Here is a 17,343-nt window from a genome sequence, read left to right on the forward strand (position 1 = left end):
AGCTCAACAACAACAACAAAAAAGCCCCCTCAAGAGACAAATGTCAATTCTAAACACGGAAATGATATTTAAGGTAGAGGTAACATAATGTATTGAGACTATTATAACACAGTGATTTAACATACATAAATATATGTAAATACTGATTGAGACAGAGATGATTCTTTTTTTGTGCACTGACAAAAAATTTAAATGATCTTGGAACTTACAGTGTGAGACGGGAACAAGCTACTGAACAATTGCTAAATATAAAAACTTTAAAAGCAGTCCGAATATGTTCGCCTGCAAAACGGTAAGACTGATGCCATTACTATACACTGATTTCAGAAGGCAAAGAGGTTATTTCTAATGTTCCAAAGGTTACACTGCATTAAGACCTCACTCCCAATCTATTATTTTAAATTGGGCTAAAGAATAGTAATTGAGTGGTACATTAAATTTTCCAGCATTGGAGCAGTTCAAGTTGCCTGCTGTACAGATAGATACCTCTAAATAAGAATATATAGGCAACTTCAGATTTCAGTTATGGTAGATTTATTTTTCTAAAATATTTCATTACAGACTTGTTAAAAGAGATCACCAAGTACCACAGTTTGGGCAGCAGTGTATTAGAAGCATCCCTTTTCCTATTATTGTCTTTTCATAAAGCAAAAATAGCTTACAGAGCAGACCAATTTCAGTAATAGCATTAATTATGAAAGACAAACATCAGTATTGCACTGTTCCTAGTCAAACCCAGGCCTACACTTTAAAACCACAATTAAATACACTTAAATATATTGAAACAGTGTGCATTTAAGCACAGTGTTTTACTCCTTAAAGTTTTTTCCCAGTTTGTAAAATCTAATTATTAGTGTAATAAGCTAGTTTTAGAATGTAAGTAAATTGACTAAACAAAGACTAATTTGAAAAATAGTTACAACAGAGGACAGATGAAATCTCTCATGAGACTCTGCCTTTTAACCAGATAGTTAACTTACTATGTAAATACTGTATATATTAAATACAATTTTGTGCAACAAGAATCAGTATCAATTAGATACTTTTTGAATCAAACACTGAGTGGAAGCCATTTTAATGAACAGTGTATGTCGAACTGATGAACCCAATGTTTCTGTGTCACTGAATTCATTTGGGGTCAAAATCACACAATATTTTCAGACTTCTTTTTCCCTGTTTAAGTCTTCCAGTCCTCAGCGATGTGATATCAAGTGCATGATCCTGCAGCCGTTGTTTCCAGGGCATTCAAAACAGCAAACAAGAAATGAAGCTGCTTCTAGACCTTCACTGCCTTTTCCAGTATAGCTTAAGTAGGGACCTTGAATTGACAAAAATGCAGGAAAGAATACTTTAATTATTCAGCCCTGCTCTGCATTATCCTCAAAGGCAAACAGGATTGTAAATTACTTAGCCTGATGTTTTATTCCATATGCCCTGAGCAAGTGGTTAAGTGCACTTTTTAAGCCTTAGTACCAGAAGGCAGTTTCCACTGCCATTTTAACCCATTACTTGTCTGGAGGAAAATAAAGAAATGGTCAAAAAATAAAAACCAGCCAGACCCTCTCCCCTCAAAGCAAGACTCTGATTACTTGCAGCACCTAGAAAGAGATGTAAAGATTTCATAGATCACTCTAAGAAGAACAATTCAAAAACTATTGTAGTTCAGCTCTAACCTTATTATACAATATACTCAGCTTAAGTACACAAATGGCCATTCTAGTTATGCACATTTGTGATATTCAAATTGCAAATGAGGTCTAATTCTCTGCATCCAGAAGAAAATTTGCATAGCTAGCCTTTTTTTTTTTTTTAAATTTTACTTGCAATCAAAAATGGAAAGAGGGATGAAATTGATGTGAAATATCAGTCTCGCAGCAAGAAAAAAGGTAAAAGATGAGTGTTGGGTTTTTTTGTTTCCAAATGGTAGAACTTCAGGGACTCCTCCATTATTTGAACCTCTACACATAAAATTCCTTTAAAAAAGCATCTCCAGTGATGGCTGCCACCTCTTATATAGCACAGAGGTTTTGTCTAAATTGTGTTTTATTCAAGCTGAATATTTGTTTCAACTTCAGTGTACTTCGTCCCTGGACACAATGTCCCAAAGGCTACATATACCTCTCAAATTCTAAAACATTACACAGATATTAGAACAAGTGAAAAAATGATCGAATTATGAGAATCGTTCATTTAGGCATTACTTACATAAAGGTTAAAATATACATTATTAATGTGTATCCTGGGGAAAAAAATGTGGCTAGAATCTGAAGCTTGCAGAACTGAAATACATATGAACATATGAATGTTGGACCTTGTGATACCTTCCCAACACTAATGGAAAGGAGAACTTATTAAAGAAAGTAAGCTGCCTCTGCTGTGCAGCCATACCAGAAACATAGCAATAAGCAGTATTTACATAGGAATACTACAGAGGAGCTTAAGTTTGTTATTGTTGGATGAATGAACAGAGCAGTGTCAAAAATTCCCAGTCACCTGCTCTAGTAATAAGAATCCCAAACCAAACCAGTAATTAGTAACTCTTAACTGCTTCCATAAATGAGATGTTTTTCCCTCCATATTAAGCTCTTCAAAGTTACACGCATCTATCTTATTTTTCCTCTAAATTTGCAAATCCTCATTCTGTCTATCCCATCAAGAAATGTTCCTCCTCATCTCTAGATTAGAAAACATTTCAGACTTCTCTCATATTCTAGAAGGAACTAGGTATAAGTCTGTAATGAAAAACCAAGGATGCCAGAATTCACTAGCTATCAAAAGAAAAAACAAAACAAAACAAAACTGCCTTAGTAGCACTATAAGAGAAAGTCCAGAGAAAAATCACACCAGAACTACAAGATTCCCATTATCCAGACAAAAAAAGATAACATACAAAAGCAAATGAAGAAAAATGAGCACTCTTTTCATATATGTAAGAAAAAATCAACTAAAGAGCATACTGAAACAGATCTAGTTCTAAGCTTTAGTGTAAATAAGAGTCAGCAGTCTACAAGAGCTCAAGAGTTTTTAACTGAACTTCCAAATATCTCTTACAGTTGGTCAGCCATATTTAGCTTACTATCCATTCTTTCACTTTCTAAATGGCTTCTGTAGATGAAGAAGACAAAAATGAAGGCAAGGTGAAGACAAGCATCAGTAAATTTCACATTGGATGACATGAAAGAAACTTTGCTACAAAAGATTTCTAGGCACGTCATCACTGACAATCATGATGTCAGGCTAACACAAGTGAAATTAAGAACATGAATGAAATACATTCAGGCACCAACCCAAAAATGTACTCCAACCAGTTTACACCAATTTTGTCTATTTTAATGGCTAAGTGTTCAACATTTACCTAAACTAAATCATGACAGAACAATCAAAATTATACTTTTACCTTAAGTGCTGTTCTATTTAATTATATTTAATTCTGTCCATGCTTTTGTGTTTTATATAGTACTACATTAATTTAAACCCTAAACACACCAGAGAATTTCTCTGCTTACACTCCCCCACCCTCTAGTTACTTTCAAGTTCATTCAAGACAATATCATTTGGCTGTTTTTCCTACATCCAAATGCAAGAGTCCTCTAAAGACAGTGCTATGCTCTTGCATAGAGGAATAGGGTAGGTGCCTTAAAGTCAATCTTAATTCAAAAATGAGCCCAGAAATACTTTACTGAACAGAAGAGGTCAGGAAAAAATACTCTGTGTAAACTACACGTGTACAAAAGTATGTGTAAATGTATGTATATTGTATATCAATGTAATAAGGGTCAGGAATACTTGCTTTGTGTTCCTGTGTCATATAGCAGACAAAAACCAAGGCAACTGTGTTATGTCAACTCACAATTAATCTTGCCACATTAAGACCAATGTTTAAAACAGATGTGCAGATCTCAGGAATTCCAGTAATGCTTTATTAAATGTTGACATTTCAAACTATATATAATTATATAATCCAAATAGCATCTTCCTAAATGTGCAAAAAAATATGCTTATCATTTTCAGAAGTGTTTGAATGGGTTGGGGTGTCGGACCAGATGATCTTTAAGGGCCCCTTCCAAGCTAAACCATTCTGTGCTTCGGTGAAACAATACATCCATTTTCACGTTACTCCAGGACAATTATAAGGCATTCAAATTATAAATATGAATTTATTCCAAATTTATTCTATAATGTGAAGTCCTAAACATATTGAAGAAGATAAATTTCTGCTAGTTATTATTAAAAAATAGAGGGAAAACTGTAAAACAAGATGTACAATAATCATGCCGGAGAGCCTAAAGCATCTCTATCACTGCTTCCTTCTTGAATAAAAAGCATGATTCAGATTAAAATTTTGATTTTTAGTTTACTCCTATGAGTACTCTGTTCCACACACTCTTCTACTTCTTACCACTTTCTGATACTCTGTACAACCTCATTATTGGAGAACATGAGTATGTCTAAGTAGTTCAAGCACTGAAATGTCTTTTTTTCCCCCTTATTCACCTTAAAAAAGGATTTTCTTTTCCAAAAAAAACTTCCTGAATTTAAAACTTGAAACATTTACTCAGAAGTATTAATTGTATAAAATAGCTACAAAACTCTTAACTGTTAAACAGAGTATTTGGAAAACAACTATTTTCTCTTACACCATATATGGAAATAAGTTGACAAACTCATTTGGGGAAATCCCAGAAGCTGTGTAAGATTTTACACAATTCATGAGACTGTAATTATAAATCAAAATATTGCACAAATTTTCTGAAAGCACAGGTGATTATTATAAAATAGGTAATACTTATTTGATATTCAATTACCAAAGGTATCTTGATTCTGGATATGAGCAATTCAGTAGAATTATATTTCCTTTACATCAGTCATGAAGTTTGATCATCAGCTCTTTGAGGCCAAAGATTTGTTTAATCTGTTCAGGAAGCAAGAACTGAGAAGACCACATTTTCTTTGCCAAATTCAACTAAGGAAGATAGAGGATTCACTAATTTAGAAACTATCTATTGCCCCATCAATAAATGCATAATTATATGAAACTGAACAGTCTTATTTATATCATCTACAGGAAAATAATTATTGATAAATCAAAATCTGCCACCTTTGGGGATGATGCAATAGGTAGCTAATGGTCTTCAGCCCTACACTATAATTTATGATGGACCACTAAATGTTTTATCAATAACTGGGACTGTGCGGAGAATTTGGGAAGTAAATATTGACATACCTAAACATCAATTTAATCTAAGGATAGATAAGAGCCAATAATGTAAATTTTACTGTTAAATGCCACAGAATCTTAAATACTCAAAGGACAAAAATGTAACTTCAATAAACACTGCAACACACTCACAGCAGTGTATCTGGTACCATGAAAAAGGTCAGGTGATTTGGGTGTAGAGAAAAAGATTTTGAATAAAATTTTCTAAAGTCTAACCCAGATAAGTAAGGCAACAAGCTGCTCTGCCCTTATTTTCATTTGACCTTATCCATTCCACGTTCTAAACCTGCTGTTCATCTTGACCTAATGGTACTAGCAATACTCAACATCTCCAGGGATTTCTTTCAAAATAGCTTCCCAGATCTAAGGCACAAATTGATGTCAACTGATAGCTTCTATTTCCTCTTCCTTAAGATCATGAACAACGATATTTTATGTCAAAAATTTTTTTTAAAAAAGTTGCATTTCTCTAACATAACTATTTCCATTTATGGCACAAATTCAAAGGAGATGGTGTGATTTTTATCAATCAACAACAAAAATAAGACATTGTGCACAAATACTCACTGTAATGTTATCCAAGAGTTTGGCCATATGCTTAATAATTTCACCATGGTGCGCTGGCTGGGTTTGCAGCAGTTTCTTAATGACAACAACGCTTTCAGCAACTACAATTTCTGTTTAAGACAAAACAAATTATTAATTTTAAAGGCATTTATGCAAAAGACAAAGGCATAAATAATTGATTATAAAAGATGTTATCAGCTTTCAAAATATGCTTTGCACAACTGAATTCTATTTGCTCAGTAACGAAGATGTAAACCACTCTACTAAGTAATACAAGTTCAGCTTCCAGAATCAAGTTATAAGCAGAAAAAAGAGGAGGGAGAAATATTCTAAATGTGAAAATATCATCCTCTTACATGCTTTTTTTGAAATTGCCTTTTAGTAAAGATGCAGTTTGTATTTTTCCTTTTCAAATTGAGGAACGGCATGAAAAAACATCTGTTTTTCATTGAGATTATGCATATTCATAAGTAATTTGCTGTCTGCATTAAAAACACAAACACTTGTTTAATTTTAAAAGAAATGCACAGTGTTAAAAGTAACAGCTCATCCATAAGCAGAGAAATATCTAAACATTTCCTTTGGGCTTTTTCACCTTATAAACAGTCTCTCTCAGCTCTGTAACCTAATCTCAAATGAAGCTTCTAAATAGCAAGCTGTTGCAAGGTTTATGCCAAAGTCATGCACTACAGTGCTTAACTAGTGTAACAAGTAAATTCACAGCCTGATCAACTTGTATGAAATGTACAATTTTTGAAGCTGAAAAAAACCACTGGTGCAGAGGTAAGCTTCTATGCAAGAGTAAACTCATGCTGTAAGAAAAGACGAAGAAACGTCAAACATGGCAAAAGCTGAAACCAAAAGAAAAAGTTCAACATAACTCAAATTCTCGCTTCTACTACAAAAAGGGAGTAAATATTTCTCCTGAACTACCAATGTTTAAAACACAGAAAAAGCATAACTACCACTCATTAAACACCACAGAGGTTTTCTTAACTTTCGACAATTAATCTGACACTTGGACCATTCATTCAGCAATCATGAAAGCTGAAGTTTCAAAAGAATGGGGAAGAGATGTCTAAAGATTATAAATTTTGTATAGCTTTTTTTTAATAGCTTTTTTTTTAAGAAAAGCAGACTTCTTTACGGAGAAAGGCTTTTCAAAAGCTCTCAGTATGCATCATTACGCCATAAGCCTCTGAAATGCTTAAATTTTATATTGCAACTTTTTGTGCCATCGTTTATTTGACATGACATCTCAGTCATTTTTCTAGACTAATTTCTTGAAGCAAGGTTAATATGTCTGCTTTGTATATCTCAAGGTCCTGTACAATCCTCCACATCAATTTAATTTAGACTTCATTTCGCCAGATATGAAAATAAGAGGACAATTCTCAAAATTTTAAAATTACAATCTGGAATATTTAGAATGGGGAACAATTTCAAGACAACCTGCATCACTGAATGTTTTGTGATACTACTTAACAAGAATGGTTAAGCAAAATAAAACTGAACCCAAAAAACTGAGTGGACATGAAGTCATTATTGAAAACACTTGTTGACAATGTAGAACTGAAAATGGAAAAATGAAGTGCAGTAGATAAAGTGTCACCATAGGAACTACTTTAATGCCATCTGTGGAAGCAAATTTAAAGAACTGAACCAGATCGTAAGCAAGTTAACCAGTATGGTTCCTTTTACATTAGTCTAGATACTAAAAAGGAAAGTACAAACAAAAGTAAAATGAATTTTTCTTAGAATAGGGGTTGAAGAGAGGCTGTCTGAGGCTTGCTTTGTGCACATGAAGAATCCCCAAAATGAGCATGAAACACAGGTCACGCATTTAGGATCAAAGACCAAAAAAAAACTAAAAAAAAAAAAAAAGAAAAGAAAAAAGACAAGTGGCATGATAAAATTGGCATCCTGAATGAGCAGTAGGAAAATCTAAAAATGTAACTGCTAGACTTATCAAAGACTAAGTGCACACAAGGCAATGATAAATTACTGCAATAATTTAAAAACAGTGTGTAAATTGTATCTAGAGGGTCAAAAAGGTAAATTAAATTCTTAAAACAAAGACTAAATATCACAGAAAATCTGATCAGGAATGCCTGAATTGCCAATCAAGAAGACTAAAAGAGGTATCAGCAACTTCAATTTTCACAAGTCATAGTAAAAATCTTAGTATAATGTTCATCGCTAGTTTACTTCAAACAATTTTGAAGCAATATGGAAATGAGTACTCTGAATAGGATAATCTCTGAAGACCCTGAAGCACGACAACTTCTCAAAAACCTAAAATCTATTCAGTCTTACAATGTTCCATTTTGCCAAATAATGATGTATATAAAATATTCACAATGTAGCAGGCAGCAAGTGAATTACAGGCTTCTTCATAATTGAGAATTTGGCCACATTATAACTGAAACTCATACAAAGACATTAGCAAGAATTGAATTACCAGAGAGTATTCAAAAGCTGCATTTTGAAATACGACATTTGATACCATTGATGTTGAGTCAAATTTTATTTCACTTAGAGCAACTGATACTTGCAGAGTGTGGAACATACAACTGAACACTAATTTATCCACAATCTATATGTATAATCACTACTTCTAAAAGGAATAAAACTGGTTTTAGAAGGAATATACCAACTGAACCTCACAGCAAGGCCGTAAAAGTGATTAAATGCACCCTCAGCAAATTTGCAGACAACACCAAGATGAGTGATGCAGTTGACACACCTGAGGGATGAGATGCCATCCAGAGGGACCTGGACAAGCTCAAGAAGTGGGCCCACGTGAACCTCATGAGGTTCAACAAGGCCCAGTGCAAGGTCTTGCACCTGGGTTGGGACAACCCCTGGTATCAATACAGGCTGGGGAATGAAGGGATTGGGAGCAGCCCTGTGGAGAAGGACTTGGGGGTACTGGTGGGTGAAAGATTGGACATGAACTGGCAATGTGCACTTGCAGCCCAGAAGGCCAGTTGTATCTTGGGCTGCATCAAAAGGAGCAGGACCAGCAGGTCAAGGGAGGTGATTCTGCCCCTCTGCTCCACTCTGGTGAGACCCCACCTGGAGTCCTGCGTCCAGCTCTGGAGCCCTCAGTACAGGAAAGACATGGACCTGTTGGAGAGGGGCCAGAGGAGGCCACAAAAACAATCAGAGGGCTGCAACACCTCTCCTGTGAAGACAGGCTGAGAGAGTTGAGGTTGTTCAGCCTGGAGAAGAGAAGGCTCTGGGGAGACCTTACTGTGTATGGCCTTTCAGTACTTAAAGGGGGCTTATAAGAATGATGGGGACAGACTTTGTAGGAGGGTGTGTTCCGATAGGACAAGGGGTGATGGTTTTAAAGAGGGGAGACTCAGACTGGATATAACAAAGACTTTTTTTTAATGATGAGCATTGTGTAACACCGGCACAGGTTGCCCAGAGAGGTAGTAGATACCTTATCCTTAGAGACATTCAAGGCCAGGCTGGACGGGGCTCTAAGCAACCTGATCTAGTCGAAGATGTCCCTGCTCATTGTAGGGGAGTTGGACTGGAGGAACCTTAAGGGCCCTTTCCAACCTAAACCATTCTATGACTTTGTGATTATTTGCATTATTAGAAGGTTATGCAAATAGTTAAAACTGAAGTTAAAAGGTAATTATTACAGATAAGTATTCAGACAAACATAAAGTTTCTGCTTTTCAGAACTGTCTGAAGTCTAAGCTTTTACCTGGTTAATTTTCCCACTCTTCTAAATAAAAGAACTCTGAAACCACATTAATACATATAAATTGAACACTACAAGGAGTTGGTTTTATTTTACATCATTCTAACATAATTCCAATAGATAGGTAGTGGTTGCGTGATGTATGAAGAGTTCCACTTATTTTATTAATTGCCTTTCTCTAACACTTCAAATTTGTATAGACTCAAAGGATAAAAATTGGTTCACCTATACATCCTACAATCGTGTTTACATTCTCTATTATCCATAACCTGCAACTTTCAACTGAAAATGAAAGTCACTCCTCTGAGAAAAACACGTAGGATCTCTAGTATATGCAGTACAGACAGACAAAAAGAGACTTTCTAGTATCTCATCTGTCTCTTACATCTAAAATGACTTTTATGCCATCATGGAGCCAGCAGTCAGTTGAAATTATCAAGACCATTGCTGAAAGGGAACACATCGGACAAATGCCAAATATCACACCCAAGTGCCAAAATAACTTTTTGTACTTCCCTCAGCAGACGGGGAAGTCTCAGGTCTCAACATGGCTTCCAGAAACAAGGCTCTGGGGAAGCTGAGAACTGCTTTTGAAATTTTCTTCGCATATTTATGAGTTCTTTGTTTAATGTCAAATTTTTCCTACTCAGGGAAGCAAAACATCTGAATCACAGAAGCACATACAGAAACTAGAAAGTTCGATGATGACACATTCAAAGAGCTCTGTGAACAGTTATCTCAGCTGGACCCAAGTGACTCCTGAATAGACGGTTTTGTGTAACGACACTCTGCTCCTCAGCACCCAAGATCCAGAAGGATTAATGCCACAGCTCCTGTGCCAGATACAGCCAAAGTATCTTGCCTGTTGGGTTGTACCTACATTAATGGCCTTTCCATAAGAGCACAGAATTAGAAGGTGGTTTGCCACAAGCTCGTTCTTCAAGATTCTATTTTGATTTGGTAGAATTAATTTGGTCACCTCTCTTCCACACTCAAGTGAATTTCCCATAATAAGAAAACAGTGCGGAGAAAGCAGAGTTGACTCTGCTTTCAAGGGCCTCAAAACCTGCTGGATCTACCAGCTTGGGCTTCTACACTAAGAAAGGCAGCAGAACTGCTTCTGGGCTTCATACAACCATGGAATAACTAGGATGACAGATTGCTTGCACACTTTAAGGGTGAAAGTTGGAGGAAAGCAAGATTAACGAAAACTTTAAAATCTATTCTCCTACGCATGCTAAATCTCTTTTTTTCTCCCTTACCATGGCCAAAACTCTTCTTACATTCAGTAAGCTGTGACTATTTGTAATTTCCTGCCACCTGAGCAGGGGTATCATGTAAATTATACCATTCTATTCATTCCTTGAAAGAAGGAATAAAGACACTCCAGCTACGGTAAAGCACATTGCCAGCTGCCAAGCTTAAAAGATTCTCAACATATCCTTTCAGAACAGAAAGCACAAGAAGATAATTTTATTTGCTTAGCAACTACTTAGAAACAGTCAAGAAAACTAATCTCGTTGATATAGAACCTTGTTTACATGCACATGCACATGTGCATGTGTATACACGGAATTACTTTGAAGAAAATACTAAATTTAGAAGCTATCATAAAAGAAAAAAGCCTTTTTCTCTTGGTTCCTTCTTAGCAAAATGAAAAACAAAGCAAGAAAATGGAAAGAAGGATTAAGTAACAAACTCAGTATTGTGAAGTGACAGTTTTATTATTTAAGACAGAAAAAAAGTGGGGGGGGAGTTTATACATGCTGAAAGAAGCCTGCTGTCCTAAGAGGAAGACTGTTAGTAGAATTAAGCAGAATCAAGAACAAGCTTTGAAGCTTCTATTTTTAATACGGTCATTGCTGAATGCAATACAAAAAGCTGCACTGTGCAGGCACGGCATGGTAACACAATATGGGAAGACACTTTAAACACAGCTGATAACCAGAAAAACATAAAGGAACACAAGGTCTGGAGCACTAGGAAATTAAAGTTACATATATTAAAACTACCAAGCTATACACTGAGGACTCTTGGAAATTTTTGATACAAGGTGCAGTAGGAGAGAAGGAGAACTTGTAGTTCATAAATCAAAGAAGAGAAAGATCTGAGTGTATCAGCAGGTCACAGAATGATTGTGTCTCTTTTAAAGATCTTCTTAGAATTACCACGAAAAATATGTTCAGTAGATATAGAGAGGAATTAATGCCACTTTTCCAAGCTTAGAGTAGATCTTACCTGTGTTTTCTGAACGACTCTAATTATTCCAGGCCACCTCAAAAACATGCTGCTCCTTCTTCCTGACAATATTATTTTTAACTACATATTTTAAACTCTATTTCCAACATTTAACCATATTCATGTAGACTGTACATTATATAATAATCTTCTGATTATCTTATTGACTTCTTCTGTGCAATATTCACTGGTAACTGGTAAGAACATACAGTTTTATCAGGTATTGATTTACAGTGCTGCTATATCTCATTTGACTTGATCTGGTCGTTGCTGTATTTCTTAGTGACTTGGAAATAACAGAAGGCTAGGTTACAAAATCAAGCCAAATTTGGGGCTGTTTATCCTAAAACTGTTTAATATGTTTTTTCAGTTAGTCATCGATACACTAAAAAAAAAAATTCCAAGCTTTCAGCACCCTCTACAGGCTAACTGTTTCGATGCAACTAAACATAGCAACTACTGTTGCCTATGATAATCACAACAGCACACATTAATAATTACAGCATTTTGAGAAAAAACCAAGTAAATATGTAATTGCAGGCCACAAGGAATTTATTTCACTAACAGAAGAGAAAATAAGCACCCAGTGATTATTAAAGCCTTTTGAAGTGCTTCAAACAGGAAGAAGCACCAGAACCACTATTTTTATCCAGTCATGTCAGCTGAATTCTTACAAAAGTCAACTCCCATATACTTTTTAACATTATCTGCTCTGTGTGATTCTCATTAAGAAAAGGTCTCATACCATCAGCTACTCAGGAAACAAACAGAACATTTCACTTACCATCTCTGTTGGACAGCAAACATACAAGGCCATTAAGGCATGTGTCAGTCACTTCGGTGATGTTAGCTGCACATCTGCCTATAGCCTGAATTGTAGCTGCAGCAAACTGTTTATCTTGGCTTTTCACGTAAGTCTAAGGAAACAGGATTTTCATTAGTAAATGCATAAGTCTTGTCAACCAAAGACTTATCATATTATTCTCATAAGACAGACACACTGCATAACAAATTCAATCTAGAAAGCTACACTGCACATGAGAAGTCATACTTTTTCACCTCATTGTCACTTTTAGAAGACATTTTCTTGCTGGCTTGGGTCACCCATGGCCATGCAAAACTCTGATTTCAAGAAAGCTTTGGACAGGGGTCAATTACCCAAAACCAGCAATCACTTTATGTGCAAGGTTGGAGGAGTTGATGAGCCTTCTTCTCCAAGAGGTTCCAGTTCATTTAACCAGGAGCATCTGTGAAACTATGAATAACCTACCTGCCTGAGAACCAGTAACTTTCAGAGAAATCCAGCCAGAGAACTGAAGCAATGATAATAGATGTCATAAGCAAAGAGGAAAGAAAGAAGGACAGACACTGTTTCACAATACATGCAGAACATTTTGCTGATACATATACAGATATTGCAGATAATACTACTTCAAATGACTTACAGAAGGTTTGGCAATAAGTGCTAATGGCCAAATATTGCTAAAATTAAGACCTTATCATCTCTTGACTTACAGTGTCAGTCAAGTTGGTAGAGTTTATTTTAAAGAATTTGGAATGATTGAGTTTTTCTCACCACTTATTTTTTTATTTTTGCTAGCTGGAAGGAGAGTGAGAAACTTCGGAACTCCTTTGCACATATAAAAAGCTCTATTATCCATTATGATACAAGACAGTTTCATTTCCATTCCAAGAACATTTTATCATGGAAAAGACTTTACCTTGAAAATTTAAGACTAAGAATCTAGATGAAACATCCAACAATGGCAATTAGCCAACAAATAACGTTCCATATAAAAACAATACACTTTGCACAAACCTGAAATTCTCGAAGCAGAGTAGATATGTTGGCTTCATTTGCTAAATTTGTCAAGATTTCAAGCTACAAGAAAAAAATCAGATATTTTATCAAAAGCTAAAATATTATCAACAGTCCTACATATACACCATGCTTTTACTGTATATAAATAAAAGATAATACTACTAAAAATACCACTTAGAATTCAACAGAGTATACCAGGTTTCAGTATAAACTGGTAGCAGCATTGCACCCTGGAGGAACATTCTCCTTGCAAGTACACACCAGGCTTTCAAAGCAAGACTCTAGGGTTCAGTGATGCATTTTGTACGAGCTTTGGCTTTCATGTTGCATTGCATATCAAATGGGCTTGAAATACTTCTGGCAACATGGTTTCCAATGTTATACAACAGGCCCTAGCGTATAAGAAGCATGTGACACTGTAAGAAGAATTAATGGAAATCAAAACTACAGCAGGGGAGAAATAAAGTGTCTGTTATATTCAGCTGAACTGCAATAAAAGATCTTAAAAAATCAGAAAAGAAACAGTTGCATCTATGAGACTCCTCAGATCTTAATCAACATCAACAACATCAGATCCTGAGAGGCCTCTTCTTTGTTCCTGGTGAACAGGAGGATGATATACAACACTTGGCATATATTGTTAAGATGCTATGCTTCTGGGCTGTTTTAACTTTGAAGAAGAAAGAATTCCTACACAATCTGAATGAGGTACACTGAAGAAAAAGACAACTCTGCCTCTGTAAAGGGAAGTCATGCCTCAGAAAACTGTTGGTATTTTTTGTCAGATGCACACAGACAAGGACACTTAATTGATATAATCCACTAGTACTTCAGAAGCAATTTGATAAGACTTGTCACCAAAGAGTCTTAAAGATAGATATTCTAGCATAGCATATAAAGCAAGTGGATAGAGGAATAGGCAGGAAAAAAAAAGATACTATTTTACAGAGCAGGAAGGCTATCAATGGAATCCTGCAAATACCTTTGTTGGTGTTTTGCTTTTCAACATACTCATATATGAACTATAAAAGTAATGAGAAGATTAAACACAGATAAATGTGAAGTAATGTTCGTAACTTGGGAAAAATCCTTAACTTTACAGATAATGGTAACTGAGAATTTTTGGTCAAAATACAAGCTTAATGCTAAGCAGTCATAAAAAAGAAAACTTGACATTGGGAAAGAAACACAGAACAAACCAGAAACCTAAACAGTGCAGCAGGTGAATTCCAGGGTGCTCCTACATCTTAAATACTGCCATAGGTCTCGTCCTCCTATTTTAAAGCAGATAGGATGGAACTATGGGGGCAGGGAGTAGAGAAAAGCACAGGATTTTCTTATGTATGTAACAGTGTAAGTTGGCCTAAACTGAGACAACGAAGGGAAAAACTACAATTTCTACTTCTCCACCTATTCATCACTGTATTATCAATTAATATGGGAATTTAAATAGATCAACTTCCAAATTATTTCAGGAGTGACTTTTCCTGGATAACACTAAGTCTTACTAGTATTCTCAACAGTTTTCATAATAATTAAATGTGGGGAAGACTTACTGCCTCCAACTGCCTCAAATTTACTTAGATTTAATGCTGGACTATTAAAAATATGATGGGTTTGGCATAGCCATCTTGGACTGCACCACTCCACACATGTAATGAGGGTGTAACATGGATGCAAAATGAAAGTAAGGAAAAAATAATGTTTCTTTAAGAAACTTGTACTTTCCACTCCTTCCACACAAGTGCCTATGACAATCTAAAGCAAAACAAGAGAAAAGGCACATAACAGTAGACAATTTTTTAGCTATTGTTTTGTCAAGGATTTCACAACTGTTAAACACTAAGAAGAGAAAAAAACAAGAAGATGGCATCCTAAAACAAGCATTGAGATGTGGCCTTGAGGAAAGCCTAAAGTATTTATGTTGAACGCCAACTTCAAAGGGAATTTGGGATTCTAACACTGTCCCATTTTGTTCAGGAAACCAGATTTAAACTATGTTTAAGCTAACAGTATCAAAGACTGTGTGATTTAATTTCTTTTCATTTGAGAAGATTCTTCCTTCCATGAAAACAGTCAAACTCTAAATGTTTGAATGGCTGGTTAGATAAAAATAGTAATGCTGTGTATCACTGAAAGGTACCAAAAGCTGTAGGGGAAAATATAACCCATCTGCCATCTACAATATGGAAAGAAAAGAACTTTGAGATAGCCTGACAAGCCTGAAAGACACTTGTGGACTTCACTAAAAGCCACAATTCTACACTTCTTAGTGTAAAAAGGAACAGCACACAATGACGTGTGTCATATCAGTGCAAGAAAATTTTACCTTCCTGTTGCAAACAGATTTGTCTAGCAGTATATGGATGAATTAACTTTTAAACTCACCTTCAGTGTTTTGATCATTGTTGGATCAGTTGATCTAACATAGAAACTCTTCATATAAGGTTCAAACATGCCCTGAAAAGCAGAACATATTTAAGTAGCTTTCCTGTGTTTCATATAAAATGTGATTTAGAAAATTCTAAATAGGGTATACCTTCCTCTGAATCGACATAGTGGCAATATTTTGCAGAACGATATACTGCACCTCCCTAGAATTTGAAAAGATAAACAAGAGTTATTCTCCAAGATTACAGATACATAGAATAATGCATAATGGCAAAGAAAGTGCAATTCTATTTGAATCCAAAGTCAGTTATACATTTGATTGGCATAAACAGAAGGAAGAAGTTTATTGTCAACTGCTACAATTTCCTCATCACATTCATCATTTCACAATTTCCATCATCACAGGAAGATGCATGATGAAAACAGAAATCTCATTTTTAAAAACTTCAATATGCAAAAAAATCACCAACATCAGTGCAATGGTGTGATGCTTCTTGTAGGCCTTGGGCTTTTTTAAAACCAAAAATCTGTTTAAAACATTGCCATTTTGGCATCTCCAGAAACAGCTCACAAAACTCTTACTTTTTGTCTACCACCTTGAAATGTAAATATTTCAGGATGACATATCTGAGAACAAAAACACATGGGCCTTATCTGTAGTGTGGAAGTGACTGTATTAGTTAGAACAGCTAATCCTTACACAACCAGCAAGAATTGCTATGACTGTTGTGGTCTTAAAAAAAGTTTCCTAACAATTCTCAAAAATGCTCAGGGTCTCCTGTGACTTACGAGTATACACTGGCAGACACATCTACAAAAAGCAGCACTTTAACATAACAGACTTTGTCAAGACACAGATAACAGAATTATGTGAAATTCTAAACACAAAGACATTAAACATGTTTGGAGGATATTCTCATCATTAATGGATTAGTTTAAAAGCTTCAGCAGGACTGAGCAAAAAATAAATCTGGGTACTAGTAGAAAGCTTTCAAACCACAGAGTTTTAGCCACCAATTGCTTAAAAACTAAGTAATAATTTACACGCAATTTTTCTGAACCATGAGTGCTCAAATTCTTTCATGATGCAAATCACATCCTAATAGAGAAATCATCACATCCATTATCTCCTCTTATTCCAAACTGCCTAATAGCCTTGTGGCAATTACAGCTGTTGCTTACAAAGAAAAGTAATAATAGAGAAGTACTTAATATCTTTTAAACCTATTTTTATGTAATTCTTACATAGGTACATGGAAATAGTTAGCCACACATGATGAACCAAGACTAGAAATTGCTACAAAATGCCCTTCGAGGCACTCTCACCTTAACTAGATTATAGCATATTTGACATTAATTTAAAGGCCATAGGCACATAACTTGAAG

At 35.4% G+C, this 17,343-nt stretch overlaps 1 protein-coding gene across 1 annotated transcript in view; it reads right to left on the reverse strand.

The window, feature by feature from the left end:
• The window catches only part of AP3B1 (adaptor related protein complex 3 subunit beta 1), a 158,663-nt gene that overhangs the window by 77,678 nt on the left and 63,642 nt on the right, over positions 1 to 17,343 (reverse strand). The window contains exons 10-14 of the mRNA XM_065655822.1: positions 16,106 to 16,160; positions 15,955 to 16,026; positions 13,564 to 13,626; positions 12,529 to 12,661; positions 5,786 to 5,895 (exon numbers count right to left, since the gene is read on the reverse strand). Coding sequence (XP_065511894.1) covers positions 5,786 to 5,895; positions 12,529 to 12,661; positions 13,564 to 13,626; positions 15,955 to 16,026; positions 16,106 to 16,160 — 433 coding nt within the window. The remainder of the gene's footprint in view (positions 1 to 5,785; positions 5,896 to 12,528; positions 12,662 to 13,563; positions 13,627 to 15,954; positions 16,027 to 16,105; positions 16,161 to 17,343) is intronic.

This window comes from Caloenas nicobarica, chromosome Z (genome assembly GCF_036013445.1).
Source record: "Caloenas nicobarica isolate bCalNic1 chromosome Z, bCalNic1.hap1, whole genome shotgun sequence".
Taxonomy (NCBI): Eukaryota; Metazoa; Chordata; class Aves; order Columbiformes; family Columbidae; genus Caloenas; species Caloenas nicobarica.